The sequence below is a fragment of the Pogona vitticeps genome, chromosome W (assembly GCF_051106095.1).
Source record: "Pogona vitticeps strain Pit_001003342236 chromosome W, PviZW2.1, whole genome shotgun sequence".
Taxonomy (NCBI): Eukaryota; Metazoa; Chordata; class Lepidosauria; order Squamata; family Agamidae; genus Pogona; species Pogona vitticeps.
Genome location: NC_135798.1, coordinates 1717804 through 1738626, shown reverse-complemented (window position 1 = coordinate 1738626; position 20823 = coordinate 1717804). Strand labels below are relative to the sequence as shown.

The following is a 20823-nucleotide window of genomic DNA, read 5'->3' as shown; positions in this document are numbered from 1 at the left end:
CCGGAAGTGGAGGCCGTGCCTCCTCCCTCCTCCCCCCCTTTTTTCCTCTCTCGCTGTTTCTTTCCCGCTTCAGGGTCCGGGCGGAGGTGGGGGCGATTTGGGAGCCTATTTTGGGGGAGAGAGCAGTGGGGGGGTCCCTAGAAAGAGGTTCCCACTCGCTTCCCCCCCCCACACTCCTCACACTCCGTTCCTGGGGGGCTTTTGTGTGTGTGTGGTTGTGTCTCGTGTGTGTTTGTGGGGGGGGGGAAGAGAGGCGGGAAGGCAGGGCGGGGGGAGCCGAGATCCCGGTACTCCGAAGGGGAAGGAAGCCCCCCCCAGCAAGGCCCCCCCCGGGCCCCCTTTTTGTGTGTTTCTCATGGAGTCCCCTCAGCCTCGCCTCTCCCCCCCCCGTTGTCTGAGCGGGACCCCCCCCCCAGGAAACCCCTTTTGTTGTTGGAAAGCTTTGGGGAAAGGGGGTCCTGGAGAGCCCCAAGTGGGAAATGGGGGGGGGCTTTTTTGTGGTGGGGGAGAGAAATGGGGCTTGGAGGAGGGAGAAGACAGGGGGGCCGGCTGGGAAGGAGGGGTGTGGATGATGAGGATGATTTTTCGTTTCTATGGCAGCCAGGGCGGCTGATGCTGCCCCTGCAAGTTCCCGGCACAGAAACCAGGCCCTGACCTGAACCCAGACCCTCCATCCCACTCCCTCCCCTTCTTTTCCCACCCACAGCAATGGGGCGGGGGGCAGGAGAGCCCCTGGGGGGGCGAGAGAGGGGCTGCCCGTTTCCGACCCTGGGAAAAATGTTCTGTGTCTTTCTCTGTGTGGAGTCTTGTGTGAGATTGGCTGCTGCTGATTTGGATCGGAAACAATATTCTCCGGGATCTTCTCTCTCCTCCCTCCCCCCCTTTTCAGGGGCGCTTGGTTGGGAGGGAAGGGAAGGGCGTCGTCCCCCCCCCGAACTTCTCGTTCCACTTTCTCCTCTCGTGACCCTCCATCAATGTGAGAAAGAGGGGAGGGAGCCCCCCCCTCGATAGGAGCACGAGGAAGGCAAAATCTCCCGAAAGGAAAGATTTTTTTACCATTTGCTTTATGCATAAAAGCCTCCCAGATGATCTTTCCTGTTTTTCTTTTCTCCTAGGAAGGGGCGAGACTGAGCTGGATTCCCTTTGCTTTTTTTGGGGGGGGGGACCGAATACAAAGAACCACATCCCAGATCCCTCCAACATTTGCAAGGTAAGTGAGATTTCAAGAGGTGGCTTAAGTAGCCTTGCCCCCCCCCACTCTCTCCTCTCAGTTTCCCTGGCCCGGCAGGGATTTGAATCCAGATCTCCTGGTTTCCAGTCCGGTACTCCATCCACAGCACCACACTGCCTCTCTGAACATGTGCAAAGTGCTGGTTTTGGGGGATATGGTTTTCTTTGCATCTTATTTAGCTTTTTAAAAAAGATCTCAATCCTGCTCACCCCAACCTCATGCTCGGTGCCATTGACAAGAGGCAAACCTTGGTTGTCCTGATTTGGGGTGTGTGTGTGTGTGTGGGGGGGGGTTCCCCTTCAAGGCTCCCTTCTTGTTCCCCCTTGACAGACAAGACAGACTGGGTTTTTTTTGTTTGCTTTGCTTTGCACCCTCCACCTGTACTTCGGACTCTGATGATAATTGGTTAACAGGGAACGTGGGAGGATAAAGGGGACAATAGACTAAGGCTGAACCCAAAGAAGATTGGGGGGGTCCTCCAGCTGGGTTCCCCTGATGTCTGTGACTTCGGGGGTTCCCAAGGCACGCTGGGCGTCCTTCCGGAGCCATCGCTGTCAGTGGAGAACCAGGTGGCGCCCATGGTCTGATCCGCCTACTTCCCTCTTAAACGGGTGTTGCAGCTGGGCCCCTGCCTGGATGTAATTATCACTCCCCAGATGGGTCCACACTCAGATAGTTTCAAGAATAGACTACCGTAATCCTCTTTCTGTGGGGCTTCCCTTGGGGCTGACACCAGCCGATGCAAGAGGGTCTCCTCCGTCCACCCCTCTCCCACTCCGGCCGTCTCCTCTGGGGAGGCGATTCCACAATTCTGCGTGGGCGATGGATCTTCCGTTCTGCGTTCTGCGTTCTCTCTTTTCTCCATTTGCCTCCACTCTTAACTTTCGGCTTCATCCTCTACTCTCCTGTTTGCCCCAGTAGAAAGGTTTACAGGCTGAACAATGGTTCCTTCCCCTTCCTGCCTCTTCTTTTGGTATCATCATCCTCTCCCACATAGGAATCCATGTGTTCTCCATCCAGAAACATCCCCACCCTTCTGGCCATACCTTTCCTACTTTGTCCCTGTGGCGATTTCCTCTGAAGCCCCTGCCCCCCCCCGGCCTTCATGAGGTTCTCGCCCTTCTTTCTTCTTTGCTGCCACCAGGTATTAATGCTTTAATACCAAATATATTTAGAGAAAAGTTTAGAGATATGTTTAGAGAAAAGGCTCTTATTTGATCAGGGAAGTTATTAGGTGATAAATATTCATTAGATCAATCACAGGTTGCCAATCACTTGTATTGGAATCAAATCTGATATAACTTTAAAACTCTTTTCACCCTCTGTTTCAATCTAGGCTCTTACAGATCTCTAACTCACTCTCTAGTCACTTTCAAGATACACACAGTCTCTCTCTTTCTCAGCATCTTCTCCGTCAGACCCCATCCACCAGCCTTTATATATCCAGCTCCCTCCCCCCTTGGCTCCGCCTTCCGCCCACTCATAGGCTCCTGCTATAAGGTTCTGCGGTGACGGAGAGGTGAGGACAGGGCTGTTCACTACAGTCCCCTTTCCCCTCTTCACTGGCTTGGGCTCCCTCCACTTTCTTTGGGTGGAGGGTAGGGCCCTTCCCCCCCTTTCTGTCATGGGGCTCTTGTGAGTCTCTTCTTTCTCCTTTTGGGATCTTGAAGATTGAACTAAAGAAGCCACTTCTGCTTTGGGGAACTTTGAAAAGGGAAAAGCAAATGAAAAATCCAATTATTAATCCCAACGGGTTCTTTAATCCATGCATCGACCTCAGAGTTGCCTTGACAAACTCCCACAGGCTGGGTGGCGGGTCTCCTCCACTTAGAAAGAGCAAGGGAGTGATTCCAAATTAAGGAATTAAAAATGATGTAAGAAATAGCTGGAGAGTTAAAAATGCTCCTTCACTTTGACCTGGGCCAGTATTCTGCTTTCTTCTCCTCCTGTTGCTGCTGCTGCTTTATTGGGTTAGCAGGGCTTTGATCAGACCCGTTGAAATAAACAAAATGAAGAAACACACTCCCTTCATTCTTGTCCGATCTGTTTTAAGCATGACTAGGGAAGGACCCCACCTTTAGGTGGCAATCCTAAATCGACTTTCGGAGAAGAAAGTCTCTCTGATCATCTTCAAAGGAGTTGCTTTTCCAGCTTTTAATTGAGTGATTAGATCTTTGGTCTCTTCTATGTTTCTTTGTTGTTTAGTCATTAAGTCATGTCCGACTCTTCGTGACCCCATGGACGAGAGCTCGCCAGGCCCTCCTCTCTTTCACTGCCCCCTGGAGTTCGGCCAAACTCATTTTGGTAGCTTCAATGACACTCTCCAACCGTCTCATCCTCTGACGTTCCCTTCTCCTCTTACCTTCACCCTTTCCCAGCATCAGGGTCTTTTCCAGGGAGTCTTCTCTTCTCATGAGATGGCCAAAGTATTGGAGCCTCAGCTTCAGGATCTGTCCTTCCAGTCAGCACTCAGGGTTGATTTCCTTCAAAATGGATAGGTGTGTTCTTGTAGTCCGGGAGACTCTCAAGAGCCTCCTCCAGCACCACAATTCAAAAGCATCAATTCTTCAGCGGTCAGCCTTCTTTATGGTCCAGCTCTCACTTCCATACATCACTACAGGGAAAGCCATAGCTTTGACTATGTGGACCTTTGTCAGCAAGGTGATGTCACTTTTTTAAAAGATGCTGTGTAGGTTTGTCACTGTTTTCCTCCCAAAAAGCAGGCGTCTTTTAATTTTGTTGCTGCTGTCACCATCTGCAGTGGTCATGGAGCCAAAGAAAGTGAAAGCTGTCACTGCCTCCATATCTTTGCCTTCTATTTGCCAGGAGGTGATGGGGCCAGTGCCCATGATCTTAGTTTTTTGATGTTGAGCTTCAGACCATTGTTTGCGCTCTTCTCTTTCACCCTCATTACAAGGTTCCTTAATTCCTCCTCACTTTCTGCCATCAGAGTGGTATCATCTGCATATCGGAGGTTGTTGATATTTCTTCCGGCAATCTTAATTCCGTCTTGGGATTCCTCCAGTCCGACCTTTTGCATGATGTATTCTGCATATAAGTTAAATAAGCAGGGGGACAATATACAGCCTTGTCATACTCCTTTCCCAATTTTGAACCAATCAGTTCTTCCATATCCAGTTCTAACTGTTGTTTCCTGTCTCATGTATAGGTTTCTCAGGAGGTAGATAAGGTTATCAGTCACTCCTACTTCTTTAAGGACTTGCCATAGTTTGCTGTGGTCCACAGAGTCAGAGGCTTTTACGTAGTCAATGAAGCAGAAGTAGATGTTTTTCTGGAATTCTCTAGCTTTCTCCATAATCCAGCACATGTTAGCAATTTGGTCTCTCGTTCCTCTGCTTCTGTTAGGTCCCTACAATTTTTGTCCTTTATCATGTCTATCTTTGCACAAAATATTCCTTTAATATCTCCAGTTTTCTTGAATAGATCTTGTCTCTCCATTCTATTCTTTCGAAATCAGCATTCAATTTTCTGTAACTTTCCCTATCTCCCTTGCATTTTGTTTCCCTTCTCTACTATTTGTAAGACCTTGTTGGACAGCCACTTTGCTTTCCTGTATTTCCTTTTCTTTGGGATGGTTTCTGTTGCTGCGTACTGTACAATGATACAAGTCTCTATCCATAGTTCTTCAGGCACTCTGTATACCAAATCTAGTTCCTTAAATCTATTCTTCACCTCCATTGTGTATTCATAAGAGATTTGGTTTAGATTATAATTGACTGACCCAGTGGTTTTCCCTACAATCTTCAGTTAAGCTTTTGCTATAAGAAGCTGATGATCAGAGCCACAATTAGCTCCAGGTCTTGTTTTTGCTGACTGTATAGAGCTTCTCCATCTTTGGCTGCTGAGAACATAATCTGATTTCGGTATTGGCCATCTGGTAATTTCCATGTGTAGAGTCGCCTCTTGTGTTGTTGGAAAAGAGTGTTTGTGATGATCAGCTTGTTCTCTTAACAAAATGTTATTAGCCTTTGCCCTGCTTCATTTTTATCTCCAAGACCAAAGTTACCTGTGTAAGCGATCAGCTCCCCTAGAGGATGCTTGACTGTTCGGACAGAGAGTAATTAGAAGTTTTCACACCCTTATGTTAGCTGAGTTGAGTCCTGGTAACCCAGCAAGGCCTGTGACAAACTCCCGCTTACAAGTCTGTCCTAAAATAGTATCTCAGTACCTTAAGAAACTCCAAAAAGATCAAACACATGAGCTTTGTAGTCCTTAGACCCCATAGGCTCAATATGTCAGGACTCAATAGCATAAGTGGCCAATTTAATGGTTTAAATTCCTCTTCAGGTGACACTAAGGCAGTTTACTGTTCAAGAGACCAATTGCTTTTCATTATTATTGTTTTAATATAGAAAATTCCATAAAGAAAAGTCACTTTATGCATAAGCAAGCAAATGAATCATTTTCAAACTGGATACAAAATAGAAGTGAAGCAATAAATCCATAATAATACAAAAACAGCAAAAATATCAAAAATATCAAAAACCCATGAAAATAAGTAAAAAGCTATTTAAGGGAAGGCAAAAAGGCAAAAGCCCCCCTTCTTCTAAAATCTCCTACATCTTGCCCAGTCCTTCTGTAGCAAGCACGTAGATCAGAAAAAAGTCCATTTTCAAAATAATCCAAAAGGTAATCCACAGAAAAAAGGAATGAAGTAATCCATAAGTAAAAATTCAGGAATGTCCATGGTAAAATGAAAGAATCAAAGTATATTCCATAGAAAGTTTATAATAAACGAATAAAGCACCACGATTAGCTAGACTAAAACTAAAGACTCAACTAGACTCCTGTCCATAGTAAGAGTTCCTTTTCCAAGCTTTGCTGGCACATCCCTGATCTCCCCTCTCTCACGCTGACAACCAATCACGGCAGGAAGTCAGGTAAACAGTCCTCTTTATCGTCTCTCTTCTCAGCTCCATTCTCTTCCCATGGGTAACAGGCGGCATTTACGTAGTGCGTCTGCAAGCACACCACAACAAGGTCCATTTTCCTTATCTAGGAATGTCTTTCTCAGGCCTGCAGAAAAACATTCCACAACCTTCTGGAAAAACACTGGCAGCATTGCAGAAATCATATAATTTGGGACTCTTATTGTTTTTGTATTTTTTCTATTTTATAGTATATAGTTGTTCTTATTAATTTAGGGATTGAATTATTTTTTTCTTTTTCCTTTTTCCTTTTCCTTTCCTGGATATGGAGTGGAAGGCCTGTTCGCCCAGCCAGGGGCCTTTTAATATTCCTGTGATCGCAGGTAGAGGAAGATATGGCGTTGGCTCTGTCCCTACTCGTGTCAGAAGAACAATGGACAGATGCTTAAAGGCTGTTCATTGTTCTGAGATGGTGACCAACCCCCAGTACCGAGGTAGCCAGACCAGTCGGCCCTCCACTCTATGCCTGCTGTTGTTGAATGCCAGGTCTGTATCCAACAAGTCCAAGGTAATTCACGACCTTATCCTGGAGGAGGATGCAGACCTGGCATGCATTACCAAGACATGGATTGGCGGGGAGGGGGTCCTCCCCTGGCTCTCATCTGTCTGCCGGGTTATGCCATCTAGCACCAGGGTAGACTGAAGGGGCGGGGGGGAGTAGCCATTGTTTATAAATCCAGCTTACAGGTTACTAGGCGCTCCTCTGTGATAAAGCCAGGTCTAGAGGCACTCCACATGTCAATTGGGGCCAGGGATGGAATTGGGATTTTGCTGTGTTATCGCGCTCCCTGTAACCCAGTGACTTCCTTTCCGGAGCTGGCCAACTTTGTCTCCGTGGCATTGTTGGGATCCCCGAGGCTTTTGGTCTTGGGTGATTTCAACGTGCATGCGGAGGCAGAGGTCACTGGGCCAGCTCTTGAGTTCCTGGAAACCATGGCTTCCTTGAACATGTCTCAACATGTCAACGGCCCCACCCACGTGGGTGGTCATATGTTGGACCTGGTCTTTTCCACCAATTGGAGCGAATGTGGTCTGGTGGTTACTGACCTTGTGTCGCTCCTCTTGTCATGGTCAGATCACCATCTGGTAAAATGTAACATTTCCGTGGCTCTCCCCCCTCGCAGGGAGCAGGAACCTATTTCTATGGTCCACCCTCGAACTCTACTGGATCCGGTTGGATTCCAGGATGCCATGAGAGGGGTTACGGCTGACCTGGCTAGCGCTCCTGTTGATGCTCTAGTTGACAGCTGGATCATGGCTGCCACCAGGGCCGTAGACATGATCGTGACATGATCATGAGCGTGAGAAAGGGAGATAAGGGAAGACAAAACAGAGAGTCAAATCATGGGAGAAGCCATGTGGAGTCAATTGATGCCATCCTAAACCATCTGCTGGACATTATCCTAAGGGAAGCCTTTACCATGGATGTTACCTAATGGACCAGGCCTTTCCTAGGCCTTTTTCTTTTTTGGAATATTGAGCCCTTTCTGGGTTCCTGAATTTTGTTCCCTATTGTGGATTATTATTCTTTTTGCCATGGATCTGCTTGGATACTTTTTCTATGATTTACCTGCTTGGATTACCTGTAGATTACCTGTGGATTACTAATGGATTACCTTATTCATTTTCCATGGATTAATTTTTACTTTTTCATGTGGATTATTTTTGGGGTAATTATTTTAAAAATGCTTGCTTGCTGAAGAAGGACTTTATAAGATGCAGGGATTTTTAGAAGAAGGGGGGCTTTTGCCTTTTGTTTTCCCTTAAATAGCTTTTCATATATTTTTGTGGTTTTTTTGTGATTTTTAAATATTTTTCCTGTTTTTATATTTTTATGGATTTTTTGCCTTTTTTCTATTTTGTAATCTGTTTTGAAAATGATTCTTTTGCTTACTTAGGCTGAGCTGAATTTTCTTCATGGAATTTTCTATTTTCTTTAATAAAACACTTATTATTCAAACCAATTGGTCTCTTGAACAGTAACCTGTCAGAGTGTCACCTGAAGGGCAATTTAAATTATTAAATTGGTCACATTATGCTACCGAGTCCTATCATATTGAGCATATTGGGTCCCAGGACTACAAAGCTCATGTGTGTGCCTTTTTTGGATTTTCCTAAGGTACAAAAGTGTTCTTATGAGGGCAGACTTGTAAGCAGGATTTTGTCACAGGCCTTGACTAAGTAATCAGGACTCTACTCAGTTAATTAAAAGGGTGTGAAAATTCCTAATTACTCTCTGTCCGACCGGTCAAGCATCCTCTTGGGGAGCTGATTGCTGACACTATCCGTCACTTTTTATGGTATATTTGAGCTCATGCTCTTATGGTGGCGGATAAATGGAACTGAAGGCTGGGGGGAATGGAGCATACATGCAAGGGGCAATCTAAACTTTGTATCTTTTCAGAAAAGCTCTAGAAGATTCTGAAGTTCCAGCGCACGTGCTGACTTAACCCAAATGTGTGAATTCACAGAGGTCCACTTGAAGAACCATGGTTACAGGTAAGTAACCTCTCTTTCAATTATTTGTTTCCTCTTTAATCAACTTTGAGAAATTCCTTTCTAATTTTCTGGAAACTTAAGAACAATCATTGGGGAGAATTTGAGAAGGAAGAAAGTTAATATACTTTGAATTTGATGCACTTACTTGGGTGAGGAAATTATCCTCCCTTCATGACTCCTCCCTCCAAAAGGTCCCTCACTAAAGAGTCCATCCAAACTGAAGCCCAAAGGAACACCCTCCGGTTTGGCAGCATCCCCTCCCTGGTTCTCTTCCCTCGCCTATTTGGCTGTCTTTCATTCCTCCTCTGTGACTCAGGCGGAGTCGGCACACATCATTCCTTATTCCTGCAGATATTGGAAGTCATTGTTTCTCTTCTTTTTCTAAGCTAGAAGATGATGATGAACAGGAGAATTGCCTAGCATCAAGTGGGGCAACCTGGGCAGGAACTCGCAATCAAGCAAGAAAACAGAGAACTGAAAATAGGAATGGCCATGCATGGACTTCACATAAAAGGACTGGCACAGGAGAGAAATCATGTAAATGCATGTCACCTCAGTAGACATCAAAGAAAACATGGAGGGGAGAAAATGTATCCCTGTATGGAATGTGGAAAGAGCTTCAGTCACAGTAGTATCCTTAGATCACATCAAAGAACTCACACCGGGGAAAAACCACATCAATGCATAGAATGTGCAAAGAGTTTTAGAGTGGTCACCTTAGGACACATCAAAAAACTCACACTGGGGAGAAACCACATAAATGCTTGGAATGTGGAAAGAGCTTCAGTCAGAGTGGTCACCTTAGGTTACATCAAAGGACTCACACTGGAGAGAAACCACATAAATGCATAGAATGTGGAAAGAGTTTTAGTCAGAGTGGTCACCTTAGGACACATCAAAGGACTCACACCGGGGAGAAACCACATAAATGCATGGAATGTGGAAAGAGCTTTAGTCACCGTAGCACCCTTAGGTTACATCAAAGGACCCACACTGGGGAGAAACCACATAAATGCATGGAATGTGGAAAGAGCTTTAGTCACCGTAGCACCCTTAGGTTACATCAAAGGACTCACACTGGAGAGAAACCACATAAATGCATGGAATGTGGAAAGAGTTTTAGTCGCAGTGATACCCTTACATCACATCAAAGGAGTCACACTGGGGAGAAACCACATAAATGCATGGAATGTGGAAAGAACTTTAGTAAGAGTAGTGACCTTAAGTCACATCAAAGGACTCACACTGGGGAGAAACCGAATAAATGCATAGAATGTGGAAAGAGCTTTAGTCAGAGTGGTTACCTTAGGAAACATCAAAGGATTCACACTGGTGAAAAACAACATAAATGCATGGAATGCGGAAAGAGCTTTAGTCGCAGTGGTGACCTTAGGTTACATCAAAGGACTCACACTGGAGAGAAACCACATAAATGCACGGAATGTGGAAAGAGCTTTAGTCAAAGTAGCACTCTTAAGTTACATCAAAGGACTCACACTGGGGAGAAACCACATAAATGCACGGAATGTGGAAAGAGCTTTAGTCAAAGTAGCACTCTTAAGTTACATCACAGGACTCACACTGGAGAGAAACCACATAAATGCTTGGAATGTGGAAAGAGCTTTAGTCATGGTGGCGTCCTAAGATTACATCAAAGAATTCACACTGGGGAGAAACCGTACAAATGCATGGAATGTGGAAAGAGCTTTAGTCAGAGTGGTTACCTTAGGAAACATGAAAGGATTCATACTTGGGAGAAACCGTACGAATGCATGGAATGTGGAAAGAGCTTTTGTCGCAGTGGTGAACTTAGGTTACATCAAAGGACCCACACTGGGGAGAAACCACATAAATGCTTGGAATGTGGAAAGAGCTTTTGTCAGAGTGGTCACCTTAGGACACATCAAAGAACTCACACCGGGGAGAAACCACATAAATGCATGGAATGTGGAAAGAGTTTTAGTAACAGTGGTCGCCTTAGATTACATCAAAGGACTCACACTGGGGAGAAACCACATAAATGCATGGAATGTGGAAAGAGCTTCAGTCAGAGTGGTCACCTTAGGACACATCAAAGAACTCACACCGGGGAGAAACCACATAAATGCATGGAATGTGGAAAGAGTTTTAGTAACAGTGGTGACCTTAGGAAACATGAAAGGATTCACACTGGGGAGAAACCACATAAATGCATGGAATGCGGAAAGAGCTTTATTCTCAGTTGTGTCCTTAGGTTACATCAAAGGACTCACACTGGGGAGAAACCACATAAATGCATGGAATGTGGAAAGAGTTTTAGTGACAGTGGTGGCCTTAGGAAACATGAAAGAACTCACACTGGGGAGAAACCACATAAATGCTTGGAATGTGGAAAGAGCTTTAGTCAGAGAGGTCACCTTAGGTTACATCAAAGGACTCACACTGGCTAGAAACCACATAAATTCCTGGAATGTGGAAAGAGCTTCAGACTAAGTGGTCACCTTAGGTTACAGCAAAGGACTCACACTGGGGAGAAACTGCATAAGTGCTTGGAATGTGGAAGGGGTTTTACTCAGAGGTCCTGATAATTAACGCATAAGAAACTCATTCAGTTTTGTGCTGGTTTCCAGTGGAAAAATTAAGCAACCAAAAGCTGACTCAATGCAAAAGAGAGAAAAAGCAAAAAAAATGGAGTGCATTTGAAGTGCCACTTGTGATGTGTTTTACTTCTATTGTTAATTAACAGAGAGATACCACAAAATAGACGTGGAAGTTCTTGCTTTAAAAATGAGCATAAGTATATATTGTATAATGGAAGCTTTTACAAAATTAGTGTAAAACGGGTCTCTACGTGGGGCTGCCTTTGAGGCTGCTGCGGAAACTACAGGTGGTGCAGAATGCTGCGGCCAGACTTATCAGTGGCGTGAAAAAATACCAACATATTTCTCCCACTCTGGCCGCACTGCATTGGCTGCCCATCCGTTTCCGCATCGACTTCAAAGTGCTGATGCTTTCGTATAAAGCCCTAAATGGCTTAGGGCCTCGATACTTGGCAGAACACCTTCCACCAAGTTCTACCCGTGTCACTCGCGCGAGTCAGGAGGTGAGGCTGAGGAGCCTAACGCCGAGGGAGGCCCGGAAAGAAAAGACAAGAAATCGGGCCTTCTCGGCAGTGGCTCCTCGCCTCTGGAATAACCTTCCCCCTGACATTCGCGCCGCCCCCTCGCTGGGTATCTTTAAAAAACAAAAATGCTGATGTTCCGGCAGGCCTTCCCCACCGCCAGTTCCTGACCTTCCCTATTTTTCCTTTGCCCTAGTCTTTGTTTCACTTCGTTCTTGCCTTTCCCCTACTTTAAAACTGTATTAATTTTTATTGTAAATGGTCACTGTTGTAAGCCGCCTAGAGTGGTCCTATGTGATGCAGATAGGCGGGATATAAATTAAATAAATAAAATAATAATAAATAATAAATAAATAAATAAACATGCGACCCGGGGGCCATTTGTGGCCCACCGGATGATAGTTTGTGGCCCCCGCCTTGCCACCCCCCCGAAGCGCCCACACGTCCTCTGCTGTCAAGAGTCAAAAAAAGCCTTGCCTTGTTTGCCAGCTCTCTCCCGAGATAGCGCCTCTTGCACCCTTCATCCAGAACTGCAACCTGCTAGCCAGGTCGCCTGTCTGCCAGCTGGCAGGCTGCAGTTCTGGATGGAGGGTGCAAGAGACACTGTCTTGGGGGAGAGTCGGCGAGTGAGGCATGCTGCCGGCCCTTTCCCTGAGTGCCTGAGCCACCGCCAAGCAATGCCTTAGAGCAGAGCTCACTCCTGGCCCGTCCTCAAAGAGCACCTCCAAGCCACCAACAGCAGCTGCTACTGCTTCTTCCAGGGAAGCAGCTCTCTGGCACCTTTTCTGTCAGCACCTCCAGCACCAGCCCAGTCAGCGGCCGCCTCAGCACCTGGTGGTGCTTCCTCCTCCTCCTCTTCGTCCTGCTTCAGCCGCCTCGGCTCTGGAGGCTGCCTGGGCTCGCCTTGTAAAGTTTGCTCCTCTTTTGTGGGGGTAGCTGCTGCTGCTGAATGCCCCTTTTTTTGGAGTGGGGCCCTCAGAATAAGTTTGCCGTACTTCTGTGTGTGTGTGCATGTGGGTGCACACCTGGGGGGGCCACCCGGTTTTTTAATTTCATGGGTACCAATGAGGGCTTTTCTCCTTTGGCAAGGCGATTCTGTGAGGGGTTTTTAAAAATTTTATGCCGTGCCCTCCTCCCCTCTGGCTATGCGGTCAGTGGCACTCCCTCCCTTTTCCGCTTCTTTGTCCTCCTCCTGCTGGTGGTGGTAGTGAAGAAGGAGCATGAAGGGGTCATGGCCAGTGACGAGGGCTCTCACGCCCCTCCTCCTCCTCCTTGGAGGCCCAGCCGGGCTAAGGAAACTCCTGGGCAGCTTCCTCGGGCTCTTGCTCCGCTTTGTGGAAAATCAACCTCACCCAGCTTCTGTCTCCAGCAGCCCCAAGGTAAATTGAGTTTGAGACCCCTGGTGTAAAAAGAAAAGGATGGATGTTCTAAGGCTAACTGATGAAAGAAAAGCAAGTAGTGAAGAGAGAGAAGCTCTCATTTGTTTTATAAGTCTTTATCCTCCTAAATAATAGTAACTGAATTTTAAAAAGGGTACCAATGAATTTCTACTATTTAATTTTTATAAACATATATAGTGTGTATTATTTATGAAGAACTAGGCTCTTCTGTGCTATTATATTTAGAGCAGGGGTCTCAAACATGCGGCCCGGGGGCCATTTGCGGCCCCTCAGATGATAGTTTGTGGCCCTCACCTTGCCTGCCCCCCCACATCCTCTGCTGTCAAGAGTAAAAAAAAGCCTTGCCTCGCTCGCCAGCTCTCGCCCAAGACAGCACTTCTTGCACTCTCCATCCAGAACTGCAGCCTGCCAGCCAGCCCACCTGTCTGCCGGCTAAGGAAACTCCTGGGCCGCTTCCTCAGGCTCTTGCTCTGCTTGGCGGAAAATCTGATGCGTCCCAGCCTCATCCAGACTCTGCCTTCAGCGGCCCCCGGGTAAATTGAGTTTAAAACCCCTGATTTAGAGTATCCTGCTTTGTCATGGCAGGGATTTTTGGAAGGAGTGGAAAGTTTGGTTTTTCAAGCTCCAGTCTCTTTGGGTGCTAGACTGCACTGGGTCAGAGGTGATCAAATCCTTTGATCCTTAACATCTGAGCTTCTCAGAGGCTGGGAAATCTAAGCCTTGGGAAAATTTGGTTTTGCTGACTGATGCAGAACAGAGGAATATAAAAATTGGGAGAGATCTCACAAAAAGTATTATTAGAAAGGAACAGAGAAACAGATGTTTGGTTTCATGATGCTGGGTGGAAGTCCTTGGAAGAGCAGAAAGATAACAGTGTGGCAGTGACAGCTATCAATGGATTTTACAAACTCTGGGTGAGAACAAAATTTTCTGTTTCTTAACAACACACATATCCAAATAGTGCTTTTTAAACTTTGCATATATATACCCTCTTCTGGGTATTCTCTAACTCCCCTTGCCTCCCAATCCAGGTTCTTCCAAGCTTTCTTGCTCTCATGCAAAGACTCCAAGATATTAGTTTTTAATATATACATTCCCCCTTCCTATACAGTCACTCCCTCCCCCTGGGATGAGGTGAAGCTTTTCACAACAGAATACCTGGTGTCCAAACCATCTGCCCCCCTTTTATTCTTGGGCGACTTCAACGCCAGACTGGGCCCTAACAATTTAGCCCTATCCCAACATATGAATTGGGACTCAGAAGAACTGATCCCACCTGAGTTCCAAGGCCCAAGACTCTCTCTAGACTCCGCATTCAATAACCATACTTCACAAATGGTAGACTTATGTCTTGAATTCAATTTAAACATACTCAATGGCTCTACCGCTAACGACATCCCAGGCAGATTAACCCACTTCTCCTCCAGGGGAACTAGCGTTTTAGATTATGCACTTGCCTCTTCAGTTGTCCTGCCCTTCCTCACAGACTTCGCTATCGATTCTCGTTCTGATAGCGATCACTTGCCCATCCACCTTGCTCTAAGTCTTCCATCCCCCAACATGATATCAAAGTACCCCCGACCACAACCTAGACCTCGCCTTAAATGGTCCCCTAAGATTGAGGAAGCTTTCAATGCCCGGTCCAGAACGAAAGACTCTATCAATCTAAATCTGAAACTGACTGAGACTAACTCACCCTCTACTGCCATCGAGACTTATGAGTCCCTCTCAAAGGCTCTAGTTCAGTTTCTTAGAGCATTTTCTTCTAATAACTCCTACACACATCCTCCTTCTTGGTTTGATACAGAATGCTGGAATGCCAAGAAGTGTGTCAGACAGTTTTTCCTCTCAGTCCGCCGCGACCCCTCCCCGGCCCTTCTAAAATCATATTTCCATCTGAGGAAAGCATGCCGTTCCCTTCTAGAAGAAAAGAAGCACTCATTTGCCCTACATAACTGGCAATTACTCCACGATGCAATTCATTCCAACAACCACAAATCTTTCTGGACCCTTGTTTCTCGCACAAACTCCCCCCTACCTCGTACTGTTCCCTCCCCCATCCCCGCCCCTACTTGGGTTACTCACTTTTCCAGAATCTTCACAGCCCCAGTTACTCATAAAGACCCTCCTCTGCATCCCCTAGACCTACCGGAATGGCCACCAGTAACCCCGGATGAGGTGGAAGAGCTTATCAATACCTTGAAACCTGGGAAAGCACCAGGTCCAGATGATATTCCAACTGAAATTCTTACAAGCAACCCCTCATGGTGGTCGGAGCCCTTATCTAATCTATTCACATTAATTAACCACTCAGGTCTTCTCCCCCACTCCTGGCTATCTTCAATTATTGTACCCATTTACAAAAAGGGTGATCCTGCTATCCCGAACAATTACAGGCCAATAAGCCTTCTTTCGTTCATTGGGAAGCTCTATTCTAAATATCTACTTAATAGACTCACATCGTGGGCACTTTCAAAAGCTCTCCCGGGCAGAGAACAAATAGGTTTCCGCCCAGGTGCCTCTACAGTCGACCATGCCTTCACACTATCTTTTCTGGCCGAAAAATACTCTGATCACCACAGAGTCAAATTGTATACAGCCTTTATTGATCTTAGAGGAGCGTTCGATTCAATCAACAGGGACATCCTGTGGAAGAAATTGGCCAACTGGGGGATTGACCCCCGCCTCCTTTTTCTGATTCAACGCCTTCACTCTTCCAATTCGTGCCGGATTCGCCTTGATGGCACAGGCCCCATGACTGACGAAATTTCCATCAATAAAGGAGTCCGTCAAGGTTGTATACTTGCTCCTTCTCTTTTTAACTTATATCTTGCAGATTTGCCTTCATTTCTTTCTAGTTCTGGAAACTCCCCTCCCTCCCTTAATGGTGTCCCCGTACCCATTCTTCTTTATGCAGATGACGCGGTGCTGCTGTCAGTCACTAAACCTGGCCTTAGACTTCTGCTATCTTCTTTCCAAGATTACTGTCTCGCCAATGAATTATCAATTAACTCCGAGAAAACAAAAATTTTGGTTTTCTCGAAATCTTGGGCCCCGTCTGTCTGGAAGATTGGTAATTTATCATTCCAGCAAGTCCAGACCTTTAAATACCTGGGGATCACTTTCCACTTTCGACATAGCTGGACCCACCACCGCAAATCTGCCATTTCCTCAGCCTTACCACATTTAAATGCAATTGCCCGTTTTCACTTTAACAGTGGCAACCAGTACATCCCTGCTGCTCTCCACATATTCCAAATCAAAATCCTTTCCCAGCTGCTATATGGAGCCCCAATCTGGATTGAGGCTGCAAATCAAGACCTTGACAAAGTAGCTGCCTCCTTCCTCAGAAGGATTCTTGGGGTCCCTAACCTAATTAGATTATCCACACTGATACTTGAATTAGGCATCCGTCTCCCCTCCACCACCGCTTGGTCCCTAACCTTCAAGTTTTGGCTTAGACTCCACCTCAATACCCCCCCTGACTCCTTACTCAATGACCTATTAAAAGATCCCTTCTCATCCAAGTGGTCTAAACTTCTCGATGCTAAGCTCGCATCTCTGGACCTCTCCCCCGAATCTCTTTCAGACACCAACCTTCACAGAGCCCACCAAATCATCAAATCCAAACTCTGGCAACAGGAACTCAATCTATTACTCCCTAATGTAAACCCTACTTGTTCCCCTCACTTCTTCGGCCTCTTTCCCTCACTTGGTAGACCCTCAAATTATTTCAGTAAATTAATTAATCCCAGTAAAAGGAGAGCATTTATGCTAGCAAGACTAAACATCTTTCCATCTGCTGTTCATTTTGGCAGATTTGCAAACATACCACGCAACAACAGGCTTTGTCCTTCTTGCTCATCTGAGCCAGACACTCTAGAACACATATTACTTCGTTGCCCGGCTCACCAATACCTACGAAACAACATCCTTGAACCCCTTCTGTCTTCTCTTTTTGTTTCCTTTGTCGACCCTGTTCCTATCCTTTTAAGTGATTATTCGGCGACCATCTCCAGCTTGGTAGCGGAGTTTCTACTAGCGGTCTCTAAGTCAAAACCCCTTCCCCAACCCCCTACTGCATCACCTTTCTAGTTCAAACCTCCATGATTGTTCCCCTTGGTCTGTAATATTATGGCACAAACTGTTATGGCTGCATGTTCCTTCTCTTTTTAAATGCCTACAAAGGTTTAAGTAAAGAAAGAAAGAACTTTGCATATATATTTTTTTAAAGTTTAAATAATTTTGCATGTCTTCCATTGAAAATAATAAGGGTTTTTTGATTTTTATCATTGTATTCTTAGGAAGTTTGAAATGTTCTGAAGATGTATGCTATCTTTCTGGATTATGAGCACCAGTGTTTTAATGTGTTTGCATTCTAGATTCAAACAAACCTTAAATTTTCCCTATTATCTAAATTTAAGTTGCTGCATATTTTTACAAGATACAAGGATGTATTTTAAGTAAGCCTGCAGTTTTTTCATGATTGTATGATGCTTGGATTTAAAGACGACAGATCTCTACCAACAGTTTTTTCCTCACGCCTGTAAGAGTGCCTTACATATTTTTTTTGGATTTAGTATAATTAATTATGGAATCTAGTAATGATGTAAATAAATGAACTTGTACAGAATTAACAAGTTTTGGAATTGCCTTGAATCACTGGAACAATTAAAAGACTTCCTACGAGATACCCAGATGAGCTTCAAACACCTTGTCACTGGCTGTCTATCTGATGGAGAAAGTCGGGCTGAACCCATCCTGACCGGAGTGCCGTCCTTTCCTGAAAAGAGGAGGGAGAAGTCCATGGAGCCCCAGAGACAGAACATATCACCCGTCAGAGAAGTGACACCTCCATGGGGAGAATGGAAAGATAGCGAGATGAGAAGGGTCACAGAGAAGACCAGGAGGATAGAGATAGTTCCATGTGAAGAATCAAAACTTTAGGCCAATGAAGGTATGGGAGAGTCTGGAAATAAAGAGCCTGGGGTGTCTAAGGTGGAAGTTCCAGTGAGGGAAGCAGAAGGTCCATCAGAGGAAAGGATTGACTGGGTAAAGGAACATTAGGGTAGCAGCAGAGGTGCAGGAGAAAAAGAAAGGAATAAGACAGGAGGGGGGAAGAGAAATATATCTTGGGGAACCATCAAGAAGGGAGAGAGCAGAAGGTGGAGAGGTAGAAGGGCAAAATTAGGATATTACCACAAGGCTGGGAGTGGATATGAATGGAGAATCCCTGGACCAAACAGTGGGAGAACTTGATGATACCTCATAAGAGGCAGAAAGGAGACAGAGAGAAGTAAGACCGGAGAAACCCTCCTATTGGGGAGAGAAAGAGGTTGGAAGGGGGAGGAGAAAGATCAGGGAGGAGAGAGGCACGCTAGCTGAAGAGAGAAAGGGAGAGATGGACCAACCTCTCAGAGAGGGCTTTTGGCAGGACCCCGGTGGGTCAGTTGTCTTCCAGTGGTGACAACTGGAATTGTAGAATCTCCTTGCCTAGGAGGTCTGTAAATTTCTGTAGGATTCCTGTGGAGTCGGGTATCCTAATGAAGGTCTGACCTGTAGATATCAAAGACATCATACAGGGAAGAGGCCATAGAAATACACGGAATGTAGGAGGACTTTCCATAAAAGCAGTCATCTTTTTATTCATCCAAGAACTCATACAAAAAGGAAACCTTTGAAAAACAAAGAATGTGGGAACAGCTTCAGTCTGAGCTGACAGGCTTACAATATTCATTTTATTTATTTTAGTTTATTTATTCTATTTATATCCCACCCATCTGGTCAATCGACCACTCTGGGCGGCTAACAACAGCCCTTTAAGAATTGATAATCAAAGTTCGTAAAAAGTTTGTAAGAAAGAGTCTGATTAATTACTTCAGCTGTGCAAGTAACTAGCTGACCAGTTTGATTTAACCCAGCTGTGGAAACAATAATGCTGGAGAAGAACCCTGGAGAAGCTAATCTCTGATTGGCCACTAGCGGCAATAAAATTAAGAGCCTCTGAGCACTTTTTTTGGGTTGAACGAGGAGAGACGAAGGCACTACTCTGCAGGACAGATTCACGATGCTGGATATTGCTATGGACTCTGGATATGTGCTATGGGAAATGGACTGATATTGAATGCTTTATTGTGTATGACCAATGGACTGAACTAAGACAACTCTGTCTGTATGACTACTGCTACAATACAATTTTTTCTTTACCTTAATGAACTCTCTTTTCATTGTTTGTCTGCATACTGGTACCTGAATTGGATAAATCTCTGCTAGGGTAGAGGAAAGATCCCAAGGAAACAACAGAAAAACTCTATGGTTCCTTATGTGGATAAAAGTTGACTGAATAAGCGACAGAGGCACCCGTTATTTAGAGCACATAACAACATGGTTGAGAAATCAAAGCGTGAAGTCTGGATTCCAGCGTTTCAATTTTTTTACCACAGTGGTGCCTCACTTAACGATTTTAATTGGTTCCAAAAAAATCGCTATGTAGAAACATCGCTAAGTGAAACGCGTTTTCCCATAGAGATGCATTGAAAACTGGATAATCCGTTCCAATTGGAACGGATTAACGTCCTTAAGCGAAAATTGCCATAGGAAACATCGCTAAGTGAAACAATGTATCCCCCATTCAAATGCATTGAGTAGGCTTCAATGCATTTCAATGGGGGAGAAAAAAATGCACCAAAAATTAACGAAGACTCAGAACAAAGCCAAATTAAGTTTGCAAAGGTTTTACAAGGTGCACTAACGAATCCAAGCATTTAAAACTTTAAAACTTTAAAATTCAACAACTAATTTCAAAAGAGTCAGAAGAAAGTCAAATTTTAAACTCAGGTTTTAACTTGGGGATCCAAATCCCAGATGCAGGCATGCAGAGAACACCATGAAAAACCATTTCCAGTGAGGGTATAGCAGCTTTCCACACCACCACCACCCACACCAAGAAGCAGCATGGCAGGACAGGAAAAAAAATTAAACTCAGGTTTTAACTTGGGGATCCAAATCCCAGATGCAGGCATGCAGAGAACACCATGAAAAAACCATTTCCAGTGAGGGTTTAGCAGCTTTCCACACCAACCCACCACCACCACCAAGAAGCAGCATGGCAGGACAGGAAAAAAATTTTAAACTCAGGTTTTAACTTGGGGATCCAGATCTCTCACAATCCACACAAACCCCCACTAAAAAAAACCCCTGCAATTTCCCCAATGAAAAAAAAAACCCATAACCAAAGCCAGAGCCAGCCAGACCCAAATTCCCTCTTGCAAAAAACATCTGAGTTTTGCAATAAAACCCACCACCCACCCAGGAGAAGAAATGCAAGCTTACCTTTTGAAGTTCTCCAGCACAGGTTGCACCCACAAGACAGACCAAAGTGACAAAGCCAACCTTGGAACTGCACGTTGAAAAGTAAACCCAGGATGCATGGGGAAGGGGGTTTATACCTTCCCTGCACAGGCGCAATGCATCCTGGGTACAGGCAGTTAGAATTTCAAGGAAAACAACAAATTAGCATTGACAAACAGCCACCTTTCCCGCTCTTTTTAAAACATCGTTAAGCGAAACAGGGGACCCAAAATGCAATCATTATGTGAAGCATGGTCCCGAAATCGCTAAGCGGAAATCCCCCATAGGAAACAT

At 45.3% G+C, this 20823-nt stretch overlaps 1 protein-coding gene across 1 annotated transcript; it reads left to right on the top strand.

Annotated features, from left to right (window-relative positions):
* The first annotated feature begins 92 nt into the window (after positions 1 to 92).
* On the top strand, positions 93 to 19391 carry LOC144584978 (uncharacterized). Its single transcript, XM_078382373.1, is given in 4 exon segments — positions 93 to 1210; positions 8585 to 8679; positions 9066 to 9382; positions 9385 to 19391. Coding segments are annotated over 2 exon segments (2076 nt in total). The 5' UTR covers positions 93 to 1210; positions 8585 to 8679; positions 9066 to 9165; the 3' UTR covers positions 11244 to 19391.
* The last annotated feature ends 1432 nt before the right edge of the window (positions 19392 to 20823 follow it).